The sequence below is a fragment of the Ochotona princeps genome, chromosome 18 (assembly GCF_030435755.1).
Source record: "Ochotona princeps isolate mOchPri1 chromosome 18, mOchPri1.hap1, whole genome shotgun sequence".
Lineage (NCBI taxonomy): Eukaryota > Metazoa > Chordata > Mammalia > Lagomorpha > Ochotonidae > Ochotona > Ochotona princeps.
The window spans coordinates 18,882,492-18,907,919 of NC_080849.1; the positions used below are offsets into that span (position 1 = coordinate 18,882,492).

At 50.6% G+C, this 25,428-nt stretch overlaps 1 protein-coding gene across 3 annotated transcripts in view; it reads right to left on the bottom strand.

Moving 5' to 3' along the window:
* Window positions 1-11,279: 11,279 nt before the first annotated feature.
* The window catches only part of MAPK4 (mitogen-activated protein kinase 4), a 107,379-nt gene continuing 93,230 nt past the window's right edge, over window positions 11,280-25,428 (bottom strand). For all 3 annotated transcript variants that reach the window (XM_058676929.1, XM_058676927.1, XM_058676928.1), the window contains exons 4-7: window positions 18,756-18,900; window positions 17,564-17,725; window positions 15,066-15,267; window positions 11,280-12,554 (exon numbers count right to left, since the gene is read on the bottom strand). In XM_058676929.1, the coding sequence (XP_058532912.1) occupies window positions 11,843-12,554; window positions 15,066-15,267; window positions 17,564-17,725; window positions 18,756-18,900 (1,221 nt within the window). In that variant the 3' untranslated portion in view covers window positions 11,280-11,842. The remainder of the gene's footprint in view (window positions 12,555-15,065; window positions 15,268-17,563; window positions 17,726-18,755; window positions 18,901-25,428) is intronic.

A 25,428-nucleotide genomic window follows, 5' to 3' on the forward strand; every position in this document is an offset into this window, starting at 1 on the left:
AGGAAAAACAACAATTGCACAAAAGCAGGCAACCACAGGCACTGGCAGGGAGGATGCTCTGCTCGGATCTGCTCTGACCACAGCCGCCTGGATTCCTGCCTCTTCTACTCGGAGCTGCCTGCGTGCAGTGGATGTCCAGGCACAGCTGGTGGGCTACAGATAATGGCCAGGCTTTGGCTCATAGCAGTGTCGCAGCTGCAGCTTCACAAAGTCTAATCCCATAACCTTTCCTCTAGACTTAAAAAAAGAGAAATCATTGGCTGCTTTCTCACTTGCACTGTGGGGGCTCTGACGCCAACCCCACAAGGAAGGCAGGTCTGGGCTTGCCTGGCAGCCTGGTGGGTAGGACCTGCAAGAAGTCCATTTGCTTTGGAGATGGAGCCCCTCTGGCTGTCTTTGTCTAAGAGATGATGGCTTGAAGCAGAGAAATAGGTGAGAAAGAGTACCATGACTGTGGTTAACCTAATTTCTGAAAGCCTCTGAGCACCCCAGGAGGGGGTTCTGAGCAGGGTCTCCCCAGGACGTCCCTGCAGTTGCTGCAGCCATGGCATTGCACCCTCCACCCCCAGACATCAGGTGCCATGGCTTCTGCGACAAAGCTGGCTCTAAACTGCAGAGGGAGGTGCCCGGCCAGGTGTCCCTGAGTGACCTCAGGAGTTCCTGCAGGAAGAATTAGCCAGGACTGGAAGTTCTGCTGTTAAAGGCAACTTTAGACAACTGAGTTTAGCCGAGTTTATTGGCATGGAGGGTGACTTATGAAGCAGGTGGCACTTAGAAGAGGCTTAGAGAGCTCCCCACCCTGCACAGCTGCACCGTGATGACTTCTACAGGTGGAAATCAAAAGGGTTGAAAAGAAATTGCTTGATTGGCTAAACTAGATGTTTGCTTCCTGTAAAACCCCCTTTGTGAACTTGTTCCCTTGGGAGGGAGCTCAGATGCCCTAACCCAGAGGGCCTGTCCCCATCCTTCTGTTAGGGAGATAAAATAAGCCCAAAGGTGTGAAAGGGGCCAAAGGAAAACAAAGCACCTGCCGATGGCTGCCGAGAACAGCAGCCCAGCATTGTCCAGTGCCAAATGCGCTGCTCAGTCTTGGTAACATTGCGTCATGAGACCCTGGGAGGAATTTCACCTATTTCACATTCCAGCAAGCCCTTTGTCCCAGAGAAGGGGTAAGGGGTGAGGACAGTGGGAAGAACTGAAGCCCCAGTCTGAAGGCAAACAATGCTCTCAGCGCTGGGACACCTGCTGGTCCATCAGCTGTAGTCTCCCTGTCATCCTTTTCAACCTTGTTTGTGTGAAGAGCTGGACACTCATAGATGCATCTGGAGAGATGCCTCTTCATTTTGCTGGATGCCCCACCTCGCCAAACCTTGCCACCTTGCTTCCCAGGTTGGGATTTATTATGGAAGGCAGCGATCTCCACTAACAAGGCTCAGGCCAGTTCAACATCTAGCTCCTTCATCAAGTGATCAGTGATTATTCCACCTGGTTTGCGCTCTCTTCCTCTGCAGGGATACCCTGCTATAGGCTCGGGATCTTCTTGCCTGTGTCATCAGGACTGGCTGCGTGTCTGTTCCACTCCCTCCAGCCTGCTCTGAGTCCTGTTGAGCGGGAGCCCATGCCAACGAGTGTGTTGCACTTCTGGGGAGATCTCAATCAAATGGCTACAATAGGGGAAAGGCTGGTGTCCTGGGACACTACAGTGGCAGGGTCGGGGGTGCAGGTGGGGAAGGTGTCTGCAGAGGATCAAGCATCTTTTTCTGTAGAGACATGGACATCCTTGCGGAAGGTCTAGCCCTGACTGTCTGGCCGGGTCCCATTAGGATTCACAGGAAGAAATTGCGTTTCCACCACTCTCCATAGATACAGATCTTCATAATGTATGAACCATCATAAGGGTTTCCATTTCTTTTGACCTGATTGATTTAGCAAGCCAAGAGATGAACTTCAAAAGAGTGAAGAGGCTTGCCTCCCCACCTCCCTGGTCACTATATCAGTGAGCGGCCCTGGCAACGGCTCTCTCCACTTTCAGACCTGACATGCCCTCTGTGTGCACAAGGCAAGCTGTCTCATTGTCAGATGTAGTAAATAAGTCACAGCCTAGAGCCATGGGACTCAAGTGTAAGGGACAATGTCTGGCACAGCTGGGGAAAAAAGAAATGACCTGTGCTCTGGTGAGCGAGTCAGCTTGAATCTTCCCTCTGTTCTGGTGACTCTGGGGATCGGTTTTGATAAACTCAGATGAAGCAAAAAAAAATGTGTCTGGGTTTTGAGTGAAAGGAAAGCTGCTGGGCCAAGAGATTAGATAATAAACCCTTTGCAGAGGGACTGCAAGGAAAGAACGATGGCTCTCAGTTTCTTAGGGGACTAAAGATAGCTCCTCACGAGGCCCAGGCTGTTCCTTGCCCTCTGATTTTGAGAGGCACCTCTGTGAATGTCTTATAAACATCCATTTTCTTTGCTTTTTTTTTTCAGCTCAAAAGCCTTAAAATCAGAGGGAATGCTTTTATCTGCTCATTCATTCCCCCAAAAGGTTGGGACTGAGGCAGGGCCAAAGCCCAGAGCCAAGTACTCAATCCACGTTTCTCAGGGACCCCCTGAGAGGAGCACCCCAATTACTTGAGCTGTCACTTGCTGTTTCCCGGGGTCTGAATTAGCAGGCAGCTGAAGTAGGGAGCCAGAATTGGGCATCAAAATCAGGTTATCTATCTTGGGACACTGTGTTTCAACAGCTAGGCTGAACTCCTATCCCTCTGGCCTGTGTTTTGTACTCTCAGCTGAAGGGGATCAGAATAGGGCCCTGGAATCCACTATTAAGTCTAATTATGAGCTGAAGGCAACACAGTAGGTGCTAAGAAAAATGACAATTGCTCTGCCCTTCCCCAACTTGCCTAAAAATGGGCAGAGACACTGCTAGACACTTGGCAGCACCGAGAGGAAGCTACATAGCAAAGCTTACCCAGATCGCCCTTATCTTCTGTGAGTTCCCCAGACAGGTGTGCCTTTCCATAGTTTGCCTGCCTTCAAGCTTGAACCTCTTTCCTTCCTCCACTCTTTCTGTTATTTTTTTTTTTGTTAAGACACTAGAAAGGTCCCCAAATTCTAACCACCAGAATTACTGATCACCAGTGAATTTCTCCCACAAATATGTAAGCTGCATGTGTTAACAAACTATTTCTATAGTATTTGTCTACCTTCAGTCAGTTTAATTTCTAGGGCCTGAGCTGTTCAATCTGGGAAGATAAAGGAATGGTTTTTCTCTTCCCTAAATAGCACCTTTCAATTCAGACAAGCCATGTATCCAGTGATCAGTGGCCACATGTGGCCAGTGGCTAGTGGACCGGACGATGCAGACTGGGAATTTTGACAGATTAGGATTAAAAAAAATAGGGCAGGTGGATTTGGATTTGGATTTTTCTCAAAGCAGGTAGGGAAAGGTCTACAGCTCTTAGATCTAAGCCCTGCCTACCCTGAAGGCAAAAGATTAGAGATTGTGTGATTCTGCAGGCTTCCCTCCATCCCCTGACTGCACCTGCCATTAGAGGAGCTTCCCTGAGAGGGCAAAGCCCCAGGGAATGGGACTTGTGAGTGGGAGTGTCTCTGAATGGATGACCTTCTTTTCCTGGTCAGTGCCGAGGCAGGAGCTGCTGCAGACAGCCAGCCAAGGGACAGGACTGGCACCAGGAGGAAGGAAGCTGATACTGACAGGGGCTACAGGTCCAAGAAAATCTCAAAAAACAGACTGAAGAAATGGGAGAGTCAGAGGACTCTTAAAGACTGAATAAATAACACAGAAGGCTTCCCTTGATGGTGGGAGGTGAGAGGCAATTTACGCTTCAGGTGGAGCCTGTGTGAGCCTGGATGCTTCCTGGCCTGGTGCTTCTGCGCATTGGTTCAAGGAAAATCCAGAATCTTTGAAGTAAAAGGCATAGTGCTGGTTGGAAAGATGGCCCTGGAGAGCAGGTGCCACAGGTGAAACTGAATCCCTATGATGTAAAAGCATGGCCCAAAACCATACCCTTTCCCTAGCTCCATATGTCTGTCTCTCTTAGTACAAGGTGCCCTTGCCTGCCATTTATCAAAAAGAATTCACTAAACTCAGAGAACGGCAAACTGATCCTAAAAGATTCTAATCATCAGGAGTGTCCTGTGGTTTATAGGTGAGACCCATAATGGCCAGTATCCTCTTTCTGGAAAGTCCTGGAGGAAATAGAACTACTTCAAGTAATCTCCTGCAAGAAGGGCTGGAGCCCACCAGGCGATTGTAAATTCCCTCAAGATCACAGCATCACTGACTTTTAACTAGAGAATTGAGCAACTTCTCAAGAAACATCCCTTTTATACTTCGTGGTCCTGGGGACCGCTCCCAAGAAAGCTGAGAAAGCAACTTGCTTAAGCTCCTGGGTGGGAGAGAAATAAGAGGAAAAGGTGCTATAACTGGCTTTTGGAACCCCAATCACAGTGGGTTCTCCTCAGCTCAAGGTGAAGTGCGCTGCTGTGGAAGGAAGAGTTGTAAATTATGAGCCCAGTAGGCACCAGCTTGCTGTGTGGCCATGGACCTGTGAACTGCTGGCCATATCTTTAGGGTGAGGCTTTGGATTTGCTAGATGGACTTGGATGGCTCTCACACCTGCTGATTTTATTAAAAACCCTGGAGGGTATTGGCTGAGCTAGCTGGAGGTAATGTAATTACATGAGTGAGATGCAGTAGGCTAAACATCTGTGGCTCTTCTTTCCCAGGTCACTACGGTCAAGCTTGTTGGCGGGGGGAGCTCTCTCCTGCTTACAGATCCAAGTGGAGGTTTGATTGCCCCAGGATCCAGGACTCTTGGGTCACCAGATTCTTTTCCCAGTGTGAGGTCTGGCTGCTGAAGATGCAGAGGAGACTCTGCAGTGTGTGCTAACCCCGGGAACCTCTCCACTCACCACTGACCAATCTTTACCCTTCCCCCCCGGCACAGCCAGCCCTGGGGCAGGTGGGGGGGCGTGTCTCCTGAGGGCCTCTTCACCTAGCAGCTGGCACTCCAGTAAGGTCTGCTTCCTCCAGCTCTGTTTAGATACAGCCTTTGTCCAAATGCTTCCTAGTGGCCCTGTCCTCAGTGCACGCCATGGGAAAGACCCACAAAAATGCTGTGTGGTTATCTAATTTCTGTATAAGGAAGAGTGGCCCCACATGGTCAGGGAGGGGAGGTAGAGAGAGGAGGTCACCACAACACAGACCCAGAGCCAGGGTTCCCCTGTGGAGCCTGAGACAGGTTGACCTTCACTCCCCAGCAAAGCCAGCATGTGGGCTGGGCAAGTCATCTAAGGCTGGTCTGTTGTTGATGTTTGTTTTCAATGGGGAAAGGAATTTTCCACATTGTTTGATGTAGAGTAAGGTAAAAACTCCAGCAAGCACATAACGTTGGAAGCATTATTAGGCTCCAATTCCAGCTCCACTATTTCCAACAGATATACTTTTGTTTATTTCAATTGCTCATCAAACACTTGGGTGTTATTTTCTGCATACCAAGCATTGTGTTGGTCTAAGTGCTTTACTTACTCAGTCTTCATAATGATAAGATGGAAGAGGCAGTGATGTCATTCCCATTGTACAGATGGGAGGGATTGAGGCAAAAACAGGTTAAGTAATTTGCCAAAGCTTGAATTCCATCCCAGGCTATCTGGTTCCAATGCCCTTGTTCTGAGCTCTTGGATTCTCTGACTTTGGACATTTGAACTTTTCTGGGCCCCTGTGGAACGGGGTGGGAGGGGGAGCACTATCCACTTCTCAAATTGTTATAGGGAGAACAATAGGATTATGCATGTCAAACCCTGGCCCTACATTTCACTCAGGATCCGTCAAGGAGCACCTGCTGGGTTGGAATCTGTATAGAGCAGGTGATCTCTCTGGAGGCATTAGGGATGCTGGCCAGTCTGACACCTGCACGGTGAGCCAGCAGGCTGCAGACCCAGGCAAGAGACCACACCGCAGCAGTAGCTGGAAGTCACAGGCATCTCCCACTGACTCCCGTAGGCAGAATCCCGTCTTGTTTGTGGCAAGTCACTTGTTTCGTTTGCTTTCTTAGGGCTTGAGTTGATCAGCAGTGGCTCCCTGCATTGTGGTGGGCAATCTGCTTTAGTAAGTGTGCCTGATTCAGGGGCAGGCTTTTGCGGTCAAGACACCTACCTCATCTCACATTGGAGCGCGCTTGGGTGCAACTCCTAGCTCCAGCTACTGAGTCCAGCTTCCTGCGAATGCAGACCCTTGTAGGCAGCAGTGATGACCAAGTGCTCCAGGCTTTGAACTGGCCTAGCTTTAGCCATGGCACACATTTGGAGAGTGAACCAGCAGGTGGGAGCTCTCTCAAATCAACACATTGTGTTAAAAAAAAAAAAAAAGACTATGAATTTTTAAATTGCTTCTGAAAATTTGCTCACAAAAATATCCAGAGTAATGTCTAACCTTACCTCCAAGGGGGGGCCTCTTTGTGAAAAGACAGGTCCTTTCCTTCCTTCCCACTGTCACAGTACCCAGAAGCGTGGCTTTGCAGGTCTTTTGATATTTTTCAAGGGTTTGAAGCTGGGACGTGGTTCAACCTGGCTGCCGGAATCTGCGTCACTTTGCCTGCCTGTTCTTTATGCCATTCCTCTTCAGCTGCACAGCCAGAGCTCCCTTGGCCCCAGCTGTGGACCACAGCAGATCTCGAGGGAGGCTGAAAAGATCGAGCTTCACAGGCAATCCATTATGCAGCTGGCACAATTGCCCAGTGGCAATAACTGCACTGATGGTATGAGCAGGGAGCTGGCTTACAGATTTGTTGACAGGCTCGGCTGTCATAAGAAGACCATGATTTAATAAGAAAGGGAGTGTTAGGTGTTGGATCTGCTCTGCCTCCACATGCAGGCTTTGATTTTGGTATTTTAATAATGCTATGTAGGTTTAGAAGTCTGTTTTGCAGGTCTAGCACTATGCCACAGTGAGTTGGGAAGCCATCCATGATACCAATATCTCTGTATGGATGCTGGTTCAAGTCCCGGCTTTTTTGCAACTGATTCAGCTCCCTGCTAAAATGCCTGGGAAAGCAGAAAGGGAGATGCCACCCTTGTAGGAGATTCAGATGAAGCTCCTGACTTTGGCCTGGCTCAGGCCTGGCGATTGCAGTCATTTAGAAAGTTTATTAACAGATGAAGATCTCTCTCTCTCTTTGTAACTATGCCTTTCAAATAAATAAATCTTTGTTTAAGACTAGAATGTAGATGTATTGAGCCATACCAAATACAATCTGTATTCTGAAGTTTCAGCGAGTCAGCTTTGCTACAAAGTATTCATAAGACAAACTTTACACAGATGTGCAATCACAGGAGATGAGGCTGGCATGGTGATGCAGCAAGCTAACCCTCTGCCTGTAGTGCTAGCGTCCCATAGGGTGCTGTTTTGAGTCCTGGCTGCTCCACTTTCAATCCAGCTCCCTGCTTACGGCCTGGGAAAGCAGTAGAGGATGGCTCAAGTCCTTGGGCCCCTGCACCCAATTGGGAGACCTGGAAGAGATTCCTGGCTTAGGACTGGTTCAGCTCTGCCCATTGCAGCCATGTAGGCAGTGGATCAGCAGATGGAAGATCCCCCCTTTTTCCCTGTGTCAAATAAAAACAAATATTTATTTATTTACTTATTTATTTTGGATAAAACCATTGTTTCCACATTATTATATATTTTTTCTGTATATAGGGTAAGGGGAGAGATAAAGGGAGAAGCCCCACCCAACCGCCCACCCATCCCAGGTCCCCAATGTGGGGCATGCTCCGAGGGTCCTGCTCAAGTGGTTTTGACACTTCAACAGTTCTAAATTGCTGCCGAACTTGCCATTCTAAGCATGATGAAATCTCTCCAGAATCCACTGACATAGTTCACCTTGGAGTCTCCATTTGCCCAAATTTTCACTGCTAACACATGCCTGGGGTAGATGATCGATTTGTTCTGTCCTTCATCCTCTCGTGGTATGAGGTATCCTCTGCAGGCTCCTATGGTCTGCCATATCCTCCATGCGCACCTGGATATGTTGTCACTGCTCCGTCTGAGTCTCTGAGGAGGCTCAGCTTTGACACATGCACTCTATGGTCAGACCATGGAACCTGCACTTTTCTTCAAGGTTGGGGTTCTGAGATCAGTAGTTCAGTTGGAGGGATCCCCAAAGAAACTTCGTCTGAGGTGATCCCAGACCTGATTCTTGTGCATACTTACAAGTACAGAGCCTGGCACACTCCATCGCCCCAATCAGCTTTTGCACATGCTGATGGTTGCAATTACTAGGTCAGTTCTGTGTCCAGCCCTGTTCTGTGTCCAAACCAATGAGTGTTGCAGTCCAGCCTAATTCTGCCAAGCACGTACTTGGCCCTCACACAAACCAGTGGGAGCTGCAGCCTAGTTGGACCGACCTGCAGTAACCCCCACCAGGCCCGCCACCTGCCCTGGTTCTTGTGCTTGCCAGTATGTACAGTAGACTGGTCCAGTGTGTTCCACACATCCTATTCAGCTCTCATATATGTCAATGGGCATTGAAACTTAGTTCAACCCAACCAGCTCCACTATCCAGCCCACACACATGCTAGCAGGTGCCGTTCTGTCTAACTACCCCTGCCCCTGTCCTGCTTTTCATGTTCTCTAATGGCGGTGGCAATCCAAGAGGGAGGTGCCCACTATTTCCCTGCTGGGCCACTCCTGGATCATGCACTTTCCAGGTGGTTCTGCAATTTGATGGAATTAGACCCCAGTGCCAGTCTCCGCCAGCTGATGCTATGGCAAAGCCCAACCAACCCTCACCCACTCTGATTTATGCTTTCACCAGTCAGAACAGTCAGCCCATCCTGGCTTTTCTCTAATCTAGTTCACATGAGGCCGACAGGTGTCGCAGCCCTGCCTGGTATGGTCTGTCCCAACCCAACTCACGCTCTCCGGTGGGAGTAGCTGTCCAGCAGGGGAGCCCTCCATATTTCCCCTACCGGCTTTGCCCCCTCCCTCCTTGGTTCTCATATGTGCTGGTTGGGCACTGCAGCCCAGTCCGGCATGGCCCACTTCGCCTTGGCATTTGCCAGTGGGTGCTGTAGCTTGGCCCGGCCCGGCCCACCCCCAATTCCAGCTGACACTGGTATGGGTTACAGCTAGCCCAGCTAACAGTTGCCCATAGGTAACTGAAACCCTGGAAAATGAACTCAATGGAAAATGGAGGACCTGTGGCACTCTCTGCTATCACTTTGGAGATAATCCAATTTGGATGAGCAGTTTGCTTCTCTTGGCTCAGGTGCATTCCAGTAGCAGGATGCTCCTGTAGCCAAAAAACCTCTCCAGGAGGTCAAATAGAAACAGATTTTTAAAAAGAGAGACTTATTAGAAAGAAATCTTTCATCTGCTGGTTCACTCCTCAGTGGCTAAACAGACAGGATTGGGCCAGGCTGAAGCTGGGAGCCTGGAGCTTCTTCTGAGTTTCCCACATTGGCTGCAGAGGCCCAAGAACTTGGCCATGTCCCACAGCTTTTCCATCAGCAGGAAGCTGGAATGGAAGTGGAGCAACCGGGACACGTGTTGGTACCCATTATGGGATGTTGCCATCACAGGCAGTGTCTTTACCTGCTGCACCACGATGCCATCCCCAGAAACAGATTTTTTAAAGGCAATCTGCTTACATGCACGCCTGCATGTGTCCAACAATGAAGGTAGGGTCACATGGTGCTGTGAGTATTGCAAAGGGACCACAGTTAAATGGGTTGCGCTTCAGGCAGCTGTGACACGAAGCCCAGGTGTGTATTTCTGTGTGGTTGTGTTCCCCAGGTCTTATGCTGTTGGTACCTTTGGTGATGAAAAGGAAGGACTGGCCCTGGTCAATTACAAGGTTTATAGTTGGCTCAAGCAGGGGTTGAGATCCATGACAAGGGGACCAAGCCTACCAACGATTCTGTGGTCACTTCCTGATGACCAATCTGTGCTGGTTATTCCCTCAGATCTCCTTTAACCACTTCAACCCCACTAAACAATGGCTTCCAAGGTACAGAGGACTTGGACTTGACATGTGTCAATCAGATAGGTCCAAGATAGCATCAGATAATGCGCAAATAAACAAGGTAATGCAGCCATGAATCTATGTTCTAATAAAACTTTATTTGGCCCATCCTGATCAAGTTTAATAATGTTTAATAGATTTTTCTTTAAACGTGAGTCATTATAACAATTCCTCTGTAATAACAACTATATATGAACTCCCAGTCAAGGTCAGCAGCTTGTTACTTTACCACAAAAAGTCAAGCCGCACTCTGAGGACAACATGGCACATGAGGAGGGTGTACATTTCCTTTCCTTAAGACCAAACCAAACCCCAACATACTCCGTATATACACATTCTCTGTCAGTGTGATTAGCTCTGTCTTTTTAAACAACAGTCCTAACATTTTGCAGGTTTTGCTGTTCAATTCCTGGTTTGCTGATGAGATTTAAGGTGCTGGGAATGTGAGGGTAGACACAGCCTAAGACCAGCCCTGGAGGGTCCTCTACCTGCAGATGGGGTGGACTTTCTGTGGGCATCCTGGGGGTGATGGGGAGGTGAGTGGAGCTGGGAACCAGTGGCACAGACAGCAGGGCATTCCAGGGGCCATGATGGGCAGCTCTTGGTGCCCCCACTTGGCTCCTGGCCCGAACTGGTGCCTGACCCCTGGAGGCCCGCACCATCAGCACCCATTCTTTTATACCCTCCCCTCTTTCTAGATCCCTTGTCCTCAAGGCCGCTAGTTGTCCAGTGCATATATGTGATGCCCGCTCTTTGCCAAGACTAAGATGAACCAGGATCGAGGGCAGCAGAAACCAAGAGTGACGGTTCCCACGTGAAACCTTCTGACACATTTGCTCAAGGGCAGGCACTCACCATGTTCCTCTAAACAAACAATTCATGCCAAGAGCATAAGGTCCCGAGGTAGGCTTGCAGGGGAGCTAGGGATATGAGATGGGGAGAGCCGGGGGAGTCTAGGGATAGCTTATAGGGATTCCTGGGATCTGCTGTCTTCAAACTCAGCCGTGTTTGCTGGGCTCTGGGGCCTGAGGGCTGTGGCTGTCTGTGTGTGTGTCTCGGGAAAGTGCATAGGGAGTGAGTGTTGGGGAAGGAAGTGGCCGGTTCTACCAAGGTTCTCCAAAGCACTCAGATCTGAACCGGACTACACCAGACCACACAAGCTTGAGGCAAAGTGGGGTGTGGGGGTGGGGGGTAGGGCTGGCGGAGGATAGCATGTAAGCACTTGAGGGAGCCAGAGAGAATATGCTGGGTGAGGAGGAGAAATACTGGCTCCTTGACAGTATTGCCATTCAAGAAGACATTGCCTGGAATCAAAATCCATGGGCCAGGGCCTGGGGTCGACGGTGGCCGACAGGGAAGGAAACAGGTCCGGGTTTCTGATGGCACAATCACGCCAAGCCCACCAGGGGAGCAGAGATGTGGGCAGACACGGACCTGTCCTGTGACCTTCAGTTAGGACTTGGCTTCTCTGGGGCCACTTGACCTCAGGTGTGGGTTGACGCTGTCAGGGCCCGGTGGTTTCAGGAGGAGTCCTTCACAATTTCTCTGCCCAGCAACACCACCCTCAAGCTGTGCCCGCCCTCCTTGGCTGGCACCGTGCTCATCCCGCTGCTAGCCTCCTGTCCAATCCCGCTCCCAGAGGTTAAAGGCTCGTTATTAAGGCAGTTTAAGAAATGGACATTCCTCTGCTCCTTGGATCCTTCACATGTTCTGTGCCCCCCACCACCCCAAGGCAGCGGCGAGGTGAGGACAGGACGAGGACCGGGCAGTTGGAGGAGCCCAGTTTGGCCCTGAGGCCCCCTCGGCTCTCACCACCGTTCTTTGGAGAAGGCCTCTGTCTGCACGAGGTCGCCAGGGTGTTCGGAGATGCACGCGCCATTGAGGTCAACCAGCTTGCTGTCTGGCAGCTCCTCCGGCTTGGAGCAGAGCTTCAGTGCGCGCGAGATGAACACATCCAAGTCGAACTGGGGGCTGGCCCCGCCATCGCTGCCAGGTGTGGGGCATCTTGGGGGCGAGGCGGCCCGACTGCACTCGGGGCTGGCCGGGGCTGCGGTGGCGCGTTCGGAGCCTGCCTGTGTGCTCTGCACCCACTGCGCGATCTCCAGGAAGAGGTTGGCGGGCTCGTCCTCGCGCGGCACAGCTCCTGTCGCCCCGGTTGCAGTAGCTGTCGTCGTCTGGGGCGGGCCGGCTGCTTGCTTCCAGTGGGACAGGTCCAAGATAAGCTTGGGCTCCGAGTAGTGGTGCGGCTTGCTGTCGCGCCACAGTAGTTTGTCCAGGTAGGATGGCGAGCCCACCTTGTAGTCACAGGAGCGCCCGTAGTCGGCCTCGAAGGCGCGTTCCATGGACGAGTGCGACTGTTCCAGGAAGCGTTCCGAGCTGCTCTGGGAGTCCTTGCGCGGATCCACCTGCACGTCCTCGGCCAGCGGCGCCGAGCCCGCACGCGGATCGCGCTGCACCTCGCTTGTATCCTGGCACCGGTCCGGCCTCCACTCCAGGTCTGAGGACAGGCTCACTGGGTATCTGCAAGGAACAGAGGGCTGGTTGGATCCTTGTTGGATGGTTGGCCAGGAGGGGGTGGAAAATTCCAGGAGGCAGTCCCTGAATCTCTGACATACTTCCCACCCCTAGTCCCAGATGGTACAGGTAATGATGCGATATGGGGCTTAACCCTTGCATTCATTAAAAACCATTGGGGTAGTTCTATGTGCCAGAGCTTCAGTGATCTGTGCTCCACTACTCCCAAGCCCCCGACATAGCCAAGAGCAAAACAAAGTTCCCCAGGGATCCACCTGCATGCCACTCCTCCCTTGAGCCATTTTGTAAAGATGCAGATCTTGACTCAACAGATCTGAGCTGGGGCCGGAGAGTTTGCACGTCCAACAGGCTTCAAATGGCTGTGGACATCACTGGTCTCTGCACCCTACTCTGGGTGGCAAAGCCCTAGTAAGGTGCTTCTCAACCCTGGCTCAGAATAGAATCACATGTATTAGTAAGAGGGGCGGGGAATGAAAAAGAAAATCCCTGGCCTGCCCCATCCCCATTCCCAAGCCTGGTTCAGTAAGGTTTCAAGTGTGTGTGTGTGTGTGTGTGGAGAGGGGCTCTGAGGGTCTGGGTGATTGAAATGTGCAGCTGGGGCCTGGCAGTCCCTGTCCTAGTGGCTTTGCTTGGGTGCCCCCAGAACCCCACAGTGGCACTCTCAGAACAAGCCAAAGATCCCTGAAACCCTGCCCATTCCCTCACTCCCCCTTCCCCCTGCACACCACGGGGAGAGATGTCTGGTCAACTGGCCCAGGGCAGATGGTCGGTCAGTTGGACCCCAGCTCTGGCTGAGTCCTCCCCTCCTGGGCCAGGTTGCTCTGTGCAGAGCTGGGGTGCGGGGGTGGCAGGGCAGTCAGCAGCCAGCTGTGCCTTGAGCCAGAGGCCTGTGCTCGCACAGGACACATAGAAAAGCCAAGGGCAGGTAGAGGTGGCTGTGTGTGTGAGGGGCAGGCCAGGCAGCTGTGTGGGGTTTCACAGGCACAAGAAGGCCTGGGGCTGCCCAAAGCTGAATAACACCACCGTGGCTTCCTCCTACCCTGCGGGGTGTCCAGGAGGAGGTGCTCCAGGAGACCCTGGCCCTTGGCGGCTATGCTGATCCTTGGCGGCTGGGCTGTGTGCAGAACTTGGGGTGACCTATAGGCTTCGTGGTGGCCCTGAGGGCTTGGTGTCACCACTCCTGCCTTGGAGATAGATGCCACATTCCTAGAGGTCAGGCAGATGGCAGTGCCTTGCCATGGCCTGTCTCCTGCGGGTCCCTTATGCAGGTATGATGATGATGGCTGGCTGCAGAGAGGTTGCCCAAGCTGGTGGACAGTGACCGAGGAAACACTGCAACAGTCTCTCCTGTGCCATGGCCATTCCAAGTGGCAGAATCGAGGCCCTGCACATCAGAGTGGAGGGCAAGGGGCTGCTAGGAACACAGCCCAGGGCAGGCCTGGCATGGGGGTGGCAGAAGAAGAAGAGCTTTCACTCATCTCTGTATGCCAACAACACTTGTAAACTACCATTGACAATGACAGCAGACCTGTCCAAAAGTAACAGTGTCACCCCGGCCCTGCCTTGCACCTTTTTCCACTGTAACCCATCATCCATCAAACGACTAAAAAGAAGAGAACGCGCTTGTCTGTTGGCTGGCATGTTCCCACAGCAGCGGTGTGGGAACCCTGGCACCTGGGCACACTCTGAAAGGCGTAAGAGGTGCCAAGCCCTTGTCTATTTCTAAGCTGGGCAGCTGAACAGGTGCAAGGTGATGCTGAGACTTTTAGCTGCTCGAGCTGAGAATGTCAGGACAGGGTAGGATGCATGAGATTGCTTTGTGTCATTTCATGATGTTTTTTCTGCTTATCCTGTGTCACTTCCAGTGACTTCCAGTGACACTGGTTGAGGACTCTGAGCCAAATTCTGTAATTTTTCAGATGTGTGTGACATGGAGCACACCCTGGGAAGAGCCCCATGGGCCCAGGGGCTAGCTGGGTGTTGCGACACCAATCTCAACCTCTCTGAGCCATATTGGAGGGAGGGCATTGCTAATAACAGGGCATCCCTCACTGGCACCCCCAGGAGCTGCACAGCATTGCAACACGAGACACCCTGAATTTCTTTCTTGCCAGGCACTGGGTCAGTTGAGTTTTTAGGGCTCATTCTCAAGCTGCTGGAAGTGGGTGTGTACAGTAGGTGCTCACTAAATGCTTGCCCAGTGTGGTCTTGGACCTTGTGTTCAGTAGACCTAGGCTGGTGAGCAAAGCTGAGGGAGGGTGCTATGGTACATAAAGGGAAAGGCCTTGACCCACACACGCAGTTGGCAATGGGTTGTTTGCTGTGAGTGTCTGGGCATGGGAAAAAGGCAGGAAGCTAAGCAGAGGAATGTGCTCCATGGGCTGCATGGCTTAAGAGATAGGGAGAAGGTCAGAGAGGATGTGAGGCACCATCAGAATGGGAGGCAAGGGGAGCATGGGCTCTGGACAGCGGGGCCAGAAGCCCCTGGCACCGCACCTGTCCCAGTTGGAGAGCTGGCTCTGGTTGGCGGCCATCAGCACAATGTCGTCGATTTCATCCTCGATGCGGAAGGGATGTTGTGAGATAGGCTCATCCTCAGGGCATGAGTACGGGCTCATGTAGGGGTGCTGGAGTCCCATCTCGGCTGTGAGGCGATCCATGGGGTTGAAGGTCAGGATCTTCTCCAGAAAGTCTATGGCTGCGGAGAGCAGAATGCAATGTCAAGGTGCCTGATTGCCCCAGGCCACACATGGGATGCTCCATGGCGTGGTGGTGACCTGGTGTTTGTGTATGGAAGTGTGTCAGCTACCATACCTTACAGGTAGTTCTGCTTGAGGGGCTGCTCCAACAATCCACTCCCTTCTGTCAAGGGGTCAGACCTGCTGGGGCAGGTGGAGGAGCCGGCTTCTGCAGAAGTACCCAGGAGGGAGTCGTGGATGTCAGTAGGAAAGAGGTGAATGTGGCTGGGAGCACTGGGATAAGGCCTGCACAGTGCCCAGGGTGCTTTCTATCCTGTGTCTCCAACATGGGCAGGCTTGCTAGACTCTCAGAACACTTAGCCAATAGGCTGCGGCTCCTTGCTGTGCCAGGCAGTCACTCTTTAGTGGCTAGAGCTGGGCACCCTTGGAAGCTGTGTGCAGCAGCTGTCACCAGCCAGTGTGAGAGCACACCAGGGCTTCAGCAGCCCTTATCAGGGGCCCAGGTTGAAGGTCAGTTTTGTATCTAGGTGCTGAGACTTCTTTGCATCCCTAGCACAGTTCTGCAGCTTCAGGGAATTCCTCAACATTGGCTGAGGTTGCAGACAATCGTGGTGGAGAGCTTTATCAGGCACTAATTCTGATGTCCCGGGGACCAGGCCAACTCCTCTTAGCTGTCGCCAAAGCTCTGCTGTGTGTGTGGTCACTTGGTGTAGAATTGCCATGGGTGACATGGCCCTGATTCTGAGCCATGAACACAGCTCTTGCTGCATGGTGGGATTGCTAGAGAAGCAGAGAAATTCAAGAAGATGTTGTGCCTGGCACGGTAGCCTAGCGGCTAAAGTCCTCGCCTTGAATGTGCCAGGATCCCATATGGGCACCAGTTCTAATCCTGGCAGCCCCACTTCCCATCCAGTTTCGTGCTTGTGGCCTGGAAAGGCAGTCGAGGATGGCCCAAAGCCTTGGGACCCTGCATCTGCGTGGGAACCCTGGGTTCCTGGCTTCAAATCAGTTCAGCTCCAGCCACTGCAGCTGCATGGGGACTGAATGAGTGGATGGAAGGTCTTTTTCTCTGACTTTTCAATAAAATTGTTAAAATAAATCTCAGGAAATAAAAGAAATTCAAGGAGATGTGATGGGTCAAGTCTCAATCTGTGCTGAATTATGTATCACCCTTTCCCGTTAGTGATGGGAAAACTGATGCAGTTGACTGAAGCGGGGTCATGGTCAAAGGCATTATAGGTCCAAGTTCTTAGTTTTCTGATAGGGGAAGACTGGGACAGGGATAGCCTGTTGGCATCTCATGTACATTCTCCTCTTACATAACAAAGGGCACAAGGTGTCAAGGGTGTGCACATGACAGTTTTCGTCACTAGGGCTTGAGTGGGAATGAGTTTTACAACATTAGGCTCAGGACACTGAGGGCAAGGGACCTGCCCTCCCTCCCTGCCTTCCTCTACTGGGACAAGGCCAGTGCCCTTCGCTGGCAGCACAACTGACCACATGGGCAAGTCCATGCTATTCGCTTTGGACCATCTGTCTGGATTTTCTGGGAGAGAAATACACTTCTTAACTTCTTTCGTATTAAATAATAGATCAACCTTAGGTAAGCCAATGAAAATTTGTGTCTTTTTAGAACTGGATGGACCTATCTCCTATATTACACAGGCGTGCGACTCTGTGATAAGAGTGACAGCTAAGATTGATGGAAAAACTCATCCTGTGCCAAGGACTTTACTGATTCTCCTTCATTATCACGGTCACCCTACGTGTGATGCTCTATGGTACTCCTTTGACAGCTTAGGACACTGAGCTACAGAGAGCTTAAGTTCCTAGCTTAGAGCCATACAGCCAGTGACTGGTGGGGGCTGCGAATTGAACCTGGGTCTGCAGCCAAGAAGGCTCTTATTTTTTATACCGGATCGTACCTTCCAAGGAGAGCAAGCACAGGCTGATGAAGGAAGTTGAGCTCTCATCTGATGTGTGGGACCAGAAGCAGTACAGATTCGGGAGATTCCCCACCAAAACCACCAAGTTTGAAATATTTGCTGGCCCTTTCTGGGTGAACACTCATCTGAACACTTTGGAGCATCTCAGTTTTAGGTTCACAGCATTTTGGATTTCAGATTTTCGGAGTGGGGTACTGAGGGCAGTTGTTCACTTTCCCTGAAGGGCCTTTGCCTCGGCTTTCAAGGAACGTGCTCCACCCTTTAGGAAGCAGGCTCTGTCCCTGGCCCAGCAGCAGCAGCCACAGCCCAGCCTCGCACACGCTGGCTACTCACTGTCAGGCTTCAGTACCTTCACTGTTGACTTCGGGGAGCAGCTTGCGCAGTGGCCGCTTCACCTCCCAGCTGCTGCTGACGAAGGAGGGCATCACCCTGAGCAGCTCGTCCTTGTCTTCCTCCCGGATCACAGGGATGGTCTCCAGGATGAGCTGCATCTGCTCTAGCTCGTGAGCCCCTGGGGAGGCAAAACACCAGGTGCTGAGGGTGCTTCTTGAACAGCTGGATAAGCAGAAGACTCACAGTGGCTCCCACTGGGCAGCAAGGACAATGCTGGGAACCATGACAGAGGAGTTCTGGCCTTCACTGGCTCTAATTTGCTGTGTGACTCTGAGCAGGTTGCTTGGTATCTCTGGGGCTTGGCTTTGTTGAATGTAGAATGAAGAGGCTAGATTATCTCCATCCCTTAGCATTTTGTGTCTCTGGGCTGGTCCAGTTCACTATGAACTGAGTCAGCAGGTGCTAAAGTGATGGGAGAGCCTGGCCCCAGGCTTCCTGGGATGTCTGCTTATAGGCCTTTGCACATGCTCTGCCAGGCTCTGGGAGGAGGTGAATTGAAGGCTAGGAGACAGCTTATCCTTTAGTTGTCAGTGAAGAAGATTCTATCTAGAAGTAGCAGCAAGTTAGAGGCAGAGGAGGAAGAGTTAAAAGCACACACGGTACACCCCACTGTGGTCAATCTCCAGGACTGAGCTGCTATGATAAAATACTGTAGCGTGTAGGTTTATGAACAGCAAGCATTGGCTTCTTTCTGGAAGCTGGGCAGTCCATGACAGAGCTGCTGGGAGATGTAGTGTCGGGACAGGGTCCTGTCCTTTCTTGCTGTGTCCCAAACAGCTCCCTCTGTCTTTTCTCATAAGAATGCTCATTTCCATTCATGAGGGCTCTACTCTCATGACCTGTTTCCCAAAAACCTTCCCTGTTCATACCATCACCTTGAGGGTCCAGATTTCAGACTATAAATTGGAGGGGTAGGGAGTGGAACACAAATATCTAGGAAGCAAAGTGATGACTTGCTGGCAACAAGAGGCTGATTTCTAGTCTCTGTAGTCCTTTTGACTGAAATGATTATAATGAGGTGTCTACAAACACTTCCTGAAAAGCCACAGAAGAGGGCAAAGGTCAGTATGCTTTGTGGTTTGCACATGTTTCATGCCCGGTTTACCCCTTCTTTGGTGCGGCAACCAGGAGAGAAGACAGTGACTCACCTGCAAAAAGCATTCTCCCTGTGAGCATCTCAGCCAGGATGCAGCCTGCAGCCCACATGTCGATGGCTTTGGTGTAGTTGTTTGGGGACAGAAGCAGTCGAGGGGAGCGGTACCACTTTGTCACCAACCCTTCTGACAGGTAACCCTGGAAAACAAAACCCCGGGCCCCTACCGTGAGCCCTTGGCAGCTGACCTCGCTCAGCTTCCCCTCCCATGGAGCCCTGCAGGGCCCCTTTCAATCTTGTCCTTTTCCCATTGCCCTCAAAGGAGCATTATGGAACAGGGGTCTGCTTATGGGGACTGAGCCTGGTGTGTAGGGCTCTTGGGAGAGCCTGTGGGATTCTTCCTTGCGGAAAGGGATCCAGGTGTCAATTTACAGAAGTGATGAATTCTCTCTCGTTCATTGTTACCATCAACTCAAGACGCACCGGAATTTGAACTCAAAGCCCTGCCTCTGACACCAACCAGTGGATACCGATCATTAGGATGCCTGCTGCTACGACAAAGGCTGAGCCACTGCGGAGAACCAACCAAGTAATCCTTAATGGGTGCAGGTGAAGGGCACTCCTAAAGGATAGAGTGAGCACAGCTTTTATTGGACAGAGGATTCTGGGAGCTGATCCTGGTGTCCTTGATGGGGGAAAAAGATGTTCTAGCTGACTTAGGTCTCTGTTCAGGGATTCGTGGTCTGGGGTGGAATTCCTCTCTACAGCATATGGTGATGACATAAGTGTTTTAGCACAGGTAAGGAATTTTTTCCTGGGCAACTTAGAACTTATTTTCCACCTAATTCAGAAAGCTGGACCAATAGTGAAATCTGAGAAATGCCTCTCTAAAGACAGAAGGTAGACCCGTTTGGGGAGTTTAAGTTAATGGTCAAGACCAAGGCGATTCAATGAGAGGCTGTAGGCATGGTCTTGTTATTTGCTATTGGTGTTCTTGATTTCCATCTTGAGTTTTCATTTATCCTGATGTAAAACGTATCACACACTCAAATTAAAGTGAATGAAAAATTAGGAGGCCCAGATACAGGAGCTTTGACCCCTTCATCTGAGATCTTTTCATCTGTTGAACAAAGATTTATTGAGTGTCTAAAGCCTTCTGGGAGCTCCAGATTATGACGGCGTTCTTTCTCTCACTCTCCTCGGTGGCCATTATTTCTTCAAACACAGCCTCAAGATGGTGAGAGGAAGGGGGAAGGAAAAGGGCATCCTTTGTTGTTGGAAGGACTACAGCATATCAGACCAGGCTATGTGGACAGACCAAGCAACTTGCCTTGAGTCCAAGGTGATTGTCTCTCTGCTTCAGGCATTTTCATGAATACCTTCTACACAGGGTCATTCTACCTTCCGCCCTACCTGGCTACTAGGCGAGGCTGGCTTCCCTCAGGGTGCCCATGTTTTTCTTTCGTGTCTTTATGTCTCTGCAGCTGCTCACTTTCTTGGCTGCCTAGATGATGTGCCCCACCTGGGTGGCAGCTATATGCCCCTCCTGGGTGGCAGGCATATCTTGTTGCATAGCTACTGCTCTTCAGCCAGCCTCTTGTCTGCCTGCTAGAAAATGTGCAACAAACACCACTGAATCAAGGAATGACAGACTGAATGAGCAAGACACAGCCCGTGTGGTCTGAAAACCCTACAAAATGGGCACGCTCTGCAAGGCCCCCTTATTCTAACATTGCTTTCTGCAGTGTCATCCATGGAGATGGACCAAAAGCCCAGGTGAGTTCCAGCAGGTCTACAGTGCCTTGTTGGACCCTAAGATGCCCTATGGGCATTTCCATTGGGTTAAAAAAAATCCGGGTATATATATACTTTAAAAAATGTATTTGTCACTGTTGTAGGTGTGTATCACAAAACCCACCACACTATCCATGTTAAGTGTGAAGTTCAGTGGAATCAGCACCTCATGCTGTTGGACAACCATCTTCAGAACTCACAGCCTGCAACAGTGAATCTTTGTATGTATCGACTCAGCAAGCATTCCCCATTCTCCTCCATGATCAGGACCCTGGAACCACCCTTCCACTTCCCGCCTCTATGGACTTGACTGTTCCAAGCAAGTCACACAAGTGGACTCAAACAGGATTTGTCCTTCAGGGTTCATCTTTCTTCACTTAGCAGAAGGACCCCCGCTCCTCCCCACAACATCCCTTAATTTTTAAATGGCAAGAAAGAGAGAGTAACAGAATTGAGCCTCTTTTTTTTTTTTTTAAAGTCCTTTGTTGAGGTATGGCTGTCTTCTAATTCCACCAGAGCTCAGTGTCACAGATAACACCTCTGGAATGATCCTCACGGGAAGTCTCAGTTATGAACCCTGGATCCCACTACAGTTCCAAGACACATTGTTGTGTTTGTCCAGAAATATGCCAGAGACAGCAGTTCCACCACCACCATCTATACCAGAGCCAGTCCCTGGGCTGGTGGGAGCAGTGGGTGCCGGGAAGGTGTGGCTTGGCTATTCCAGCCTGTCCCCCTCACTGAACTGCTGGAGCATCACTGAGTCCAGTGTGGGATGAGAGCATCCTAGGATGTTGTACCACCATTGTAGCCAACAGCAGTCCCAGTGGGAAGCCTTGCTGGGCCAAAGTGATGACTGTTAATGGGCCAGTCCGACAGTAAATGGCTCCTATGAGGAAGAAGTGTTCCCTGCCAAGCCTTCACTCAAAGTTCCTCCTGTCTTTCAAGGGAACACCTGGCAGCATCCTGGAGCAGTGCTGTGTCAAATTGCTGCAGTGGGAAGCACTTGGAGAATTGGGAAAAAAAATCCTGATGTTCAATCAAGCCAAGTCACCATTCCAGTTACATCAGAATCTCACAGGGGAAAGGGGACATCAGTATGTTTAGTTTTTGTTTAAAAAGATTTATTTTTATTGGAAAGGCAGAATTAGAGAGAGAAAGAGAGAGAGCGAGCTTCCATTTATCTGCCAGTTAACTCCCGAAATGGCAGTAACAGCCAAGTGGGGCAGGTTCAAAACCGGGTTTCCTCCAGGTCTCCCATGTGGGTGCAGGGGCCTAAGGACCTGATCCAGCTTCCACTGCTTTCCCAAGCTATAAGCAAGGAGCTGGATCAGAAGTGGAACTGCTGGGACTCAAAATGGCACCCATATAGGATGCTGGTACTGCAGGTTGAGGATTAATTGGCTATGTCACTGCACCAGCCCCATCAGTAAGTTTTTAAACTTTGTAGGTAATTCCAATGTGTAACCACACTGGAAAGCTGGCATCCTAAAGATCTTTAGTTCATCTGTTTTGGTAAGGTGTCTTCCGTACCACAGTTAGGTTTCCATTTCTAGTTGCACTGAAGAGAAGTCCTTTTTAAAGAAGGTTTTTATTTATTTGAGAGATAGTTATATTCCACCTGCTGGTTCATTCCACAAATGCCTGGGTTAGGCTGGGTTAGGCTGAAGCTGAGAATTATGAGCTCCAACTGGGTCTCCCACACAGGTGTCAGGGAGTGCCTGAGCCATCACCGGTGTGCATTAGCAGGACGCTGGAACTGGGAGCAGAGCCAGGAGTAGCACCGAGGCACTTTGATGTAGCATGTGGGTATCCCAAGCAACATTTTGACCACTGTGCCATGATGCCTGCCCCTCAACAGGTCGTGGCATGGCCACAGAGGCCTTTCCTAGACAACAAGGAAGTTTCCTGAAGATAAGCAATCATAGCAAAAGCTATCATGGATTAAGAAGTTAGGATGTGACAGGCACTGTGCCAAGTGTTGCCTTCTTTTTAGTGCACTTCATTCTCCAAACGATGCTGTGAAGAGGTCCAGAGAGGTGAGTCATGTGACCGACGTTGCATTAGCTAATAACTGGCAGAGCTGAGATTTGATCCAGCAGTGAGCAAAACAAAGTCCCTATAATCACAGGGTGCACATCTTAGTAGGAAAGACAGCTGAGCAAACACACACATAATATGTGCAGTGGAGACAGGTGCAAGGAATAAAAATAAAGCAGGAGAAGGAGGACAGAGGCATCTGAACAGAGACAGAGTGAGCTGAGGGAGTGCGACGAGTGGCCACACGGGTAAAGCAGATCCGAGGAGTCATCTCTGAGCCCCAAATCTCCCAGCTCTCCTCTTCAAGTGGAGCACCACTCTACTGCGTTCTCCTCCCACCTGCCAAAATTTCCCCTCAGAGTCCTCATTTCCAGTTAGATATAGACAGCTGAGAACTTCTTAGATCACGTGGGCTCAGCACCATTCTGCCTGAGGCATTTTGCCAGTGGTGACACAGCCCACCTTGTGACAACTCAAGGTACTTATTTTTCACTTGTGTCTGGGAGCTACTGTAGACCCCTCTTTTCTGCCTGATGTGGCTGGCAAGCCTTCAGGTTCATGCAGTATCCTAAACTCCTTCACCTCCAAGTTCAGCCACTCCAGGGCAGCAAACAAGGGGGGAGTCCCTGAGTGCAGACGCCAATTCTTTTATCTGTGTCTGCAGTGGACCCAGGCCAGGGTAAGGTCTAACAGAAGATCTGTTCAATGAATGGAATGAAAACCTTAAATTACAGCGGAAGGCCTCTAAGTCATGGAATCTCCAGAGGTAACCACCAGTCAAGAGGAAGGTACTTTGAGGTTTAATCGTGATGTTGGGTATCACAGGACAAAGTAGACTCTTTTTAAGTGCAGGTACAGGTGCGGGTTCTACTGAACATGATCCTGAGATTATGAAGTGGAAACTGAGACCTTCTGGCTGCTAATCTTGTCTGGGACCAACCTTGAAGTCACAGTCTGGGCTTTACTGCACTCTTCCCCCACTCCTAAAGAGAAAGAAAATATGAACAGAAAAGCCCTTCAGAGCAATGGGCATCATACATAATAAGGCAGCAGCTGACCATGTGCTAGGAACTGGCCCAAGTGCCCTAATCTTTTCTCATGTGGTCATCGCAAAGTATCACCAGGTGGGCATTGATACATATGAGTTAATCCTAATTTGAAAATTCAAAATGCTTCAAAATCCAAAACTTGAGCCCAGATAGGATATTGTAAAAGGAAAATTCCACACCTGACTTCATGTGATATAGCCCAATCAAAACACAGCCACACTCAAAACACTGCATAAAATTACCTTCAGGCTAGTGTAGAGATGTATTTGAAAGTTAAAGAATTCCACATTTAGAGTTGGGTCCCAGCCCCAAGATAGTTCAGATCTCTATGCAAATATCCAAATCCAAAACCAACCAACCAACCAATCAACCAAACAAACAAAAAGCCCAAAGAAACAAATCCCCAATTCTAAACACTTCTGGTCCCAAGCATTGTGGAGAAGGAATCCTCAGCCTGGACTTGTGCTGATCTGCAGGAAACCAGCAACACCAAGTCCCCCATCAAGGCCCTGCAGGCTCCTCCCTCTGCTCTGCCACTCTCAGCTGCTCCCCAAGGGTTGGAATTCTCCTGGTTCAGCCTGCAGAGCACGGAGGGAGGGAATGACCCTGGATGTCTCCTCCCCTGCAGGATCTGGGGCAATGAACCACAGCCTCCATAGAGGACCACTCAGGTGGACTAAGAGAAGTACACAGACAGTATGTCACCATCTGGCTGGTGCAGGATTGGACAGAACTCAGCTGGGCCTCGGGGATGTGACAGATGTTAGAGTCCTCAGTTATGCAGATGGCTATGGAAAGGGGATGCCATGGGCCTTAGAGAGCTCCCTGACAGATCTCTCCCTCGTGGGGTCGGCTTGAGGAAGAAGGAGGCTGGGCACACTGGCTCAGCAGGGATCCTCTCAATGAAGGCTGAAGTTACCTTCAGAACTTGGGAGAAGGAGCCACACTTATCCTGCCAGTCCTGCAGTTCGGGGACCCACTGAGTTTGATATGCTGGGGCCTGTGGGCAGAAGAGGCTGAAGGCTGGTGGCTGCCTATTACAAAAGCCACTAGAAATGTCAGCAGCTAGGAAAAGACACAGGGACCTGTGTCTGGTTAGAAAACGCGAGTGTGGGCAAAGGGGAGACATGCAGGTTACTGGAGGGAAGCAGGCCTGCTGGGTGAAGAGCACTGAACGTGTCCTCTTCCTGTGTCCAGTGCAAAGAAGTGCAGCTCCTGGGGGATGGAGGAGGAGGGGGATGGGGCAGAGAGGAGGGCAGTGGAAAGACTTGAAGTCCAACTCCAGCCCCTCTCCTGCTGTCCAAATCCCAATTAACTCTAGGCTCAGTAGCCATGTGTGACCCTGACCTTGAGAAAGATATTTCCACCTTGGTAACTTGGTTGCACCTTGATGCCCCAGGCAGTCTGTCCAGGCTATTGATCCAGCAACACATTCTCTCTGCAGAACCACGTCTCTTCCCAGAAAACCTGCAGATACTCAGCCATGTTAGCTTTCCATCACTATTTAGAGAAAGGTTTACCTAGCTCACAGTGTCAGAGGTTCTAAGATGAAGCAGCAGCATTCTTGGCAGCACAGTCCCAGGGTAGAACATGGCAACATATACCATGCATATGTTGATGTCTCTCCTTATAAAGCCTGCATAATTCAGTCACAGTGGCTGCATGCTAACAGTCAAAACCAAATCCAATAACTTCTCAAGGTCACACCTCTAAATGCCCTAACTGGACTATGTTTCTACCCTTACTGTACCACTCACATAGGACCTTGGGGAGCAGGCCTTTCACACAGGGGTCTACTGACCCCAGCTGATATAAAACCATAGCACTGATACATGCACCACTTTT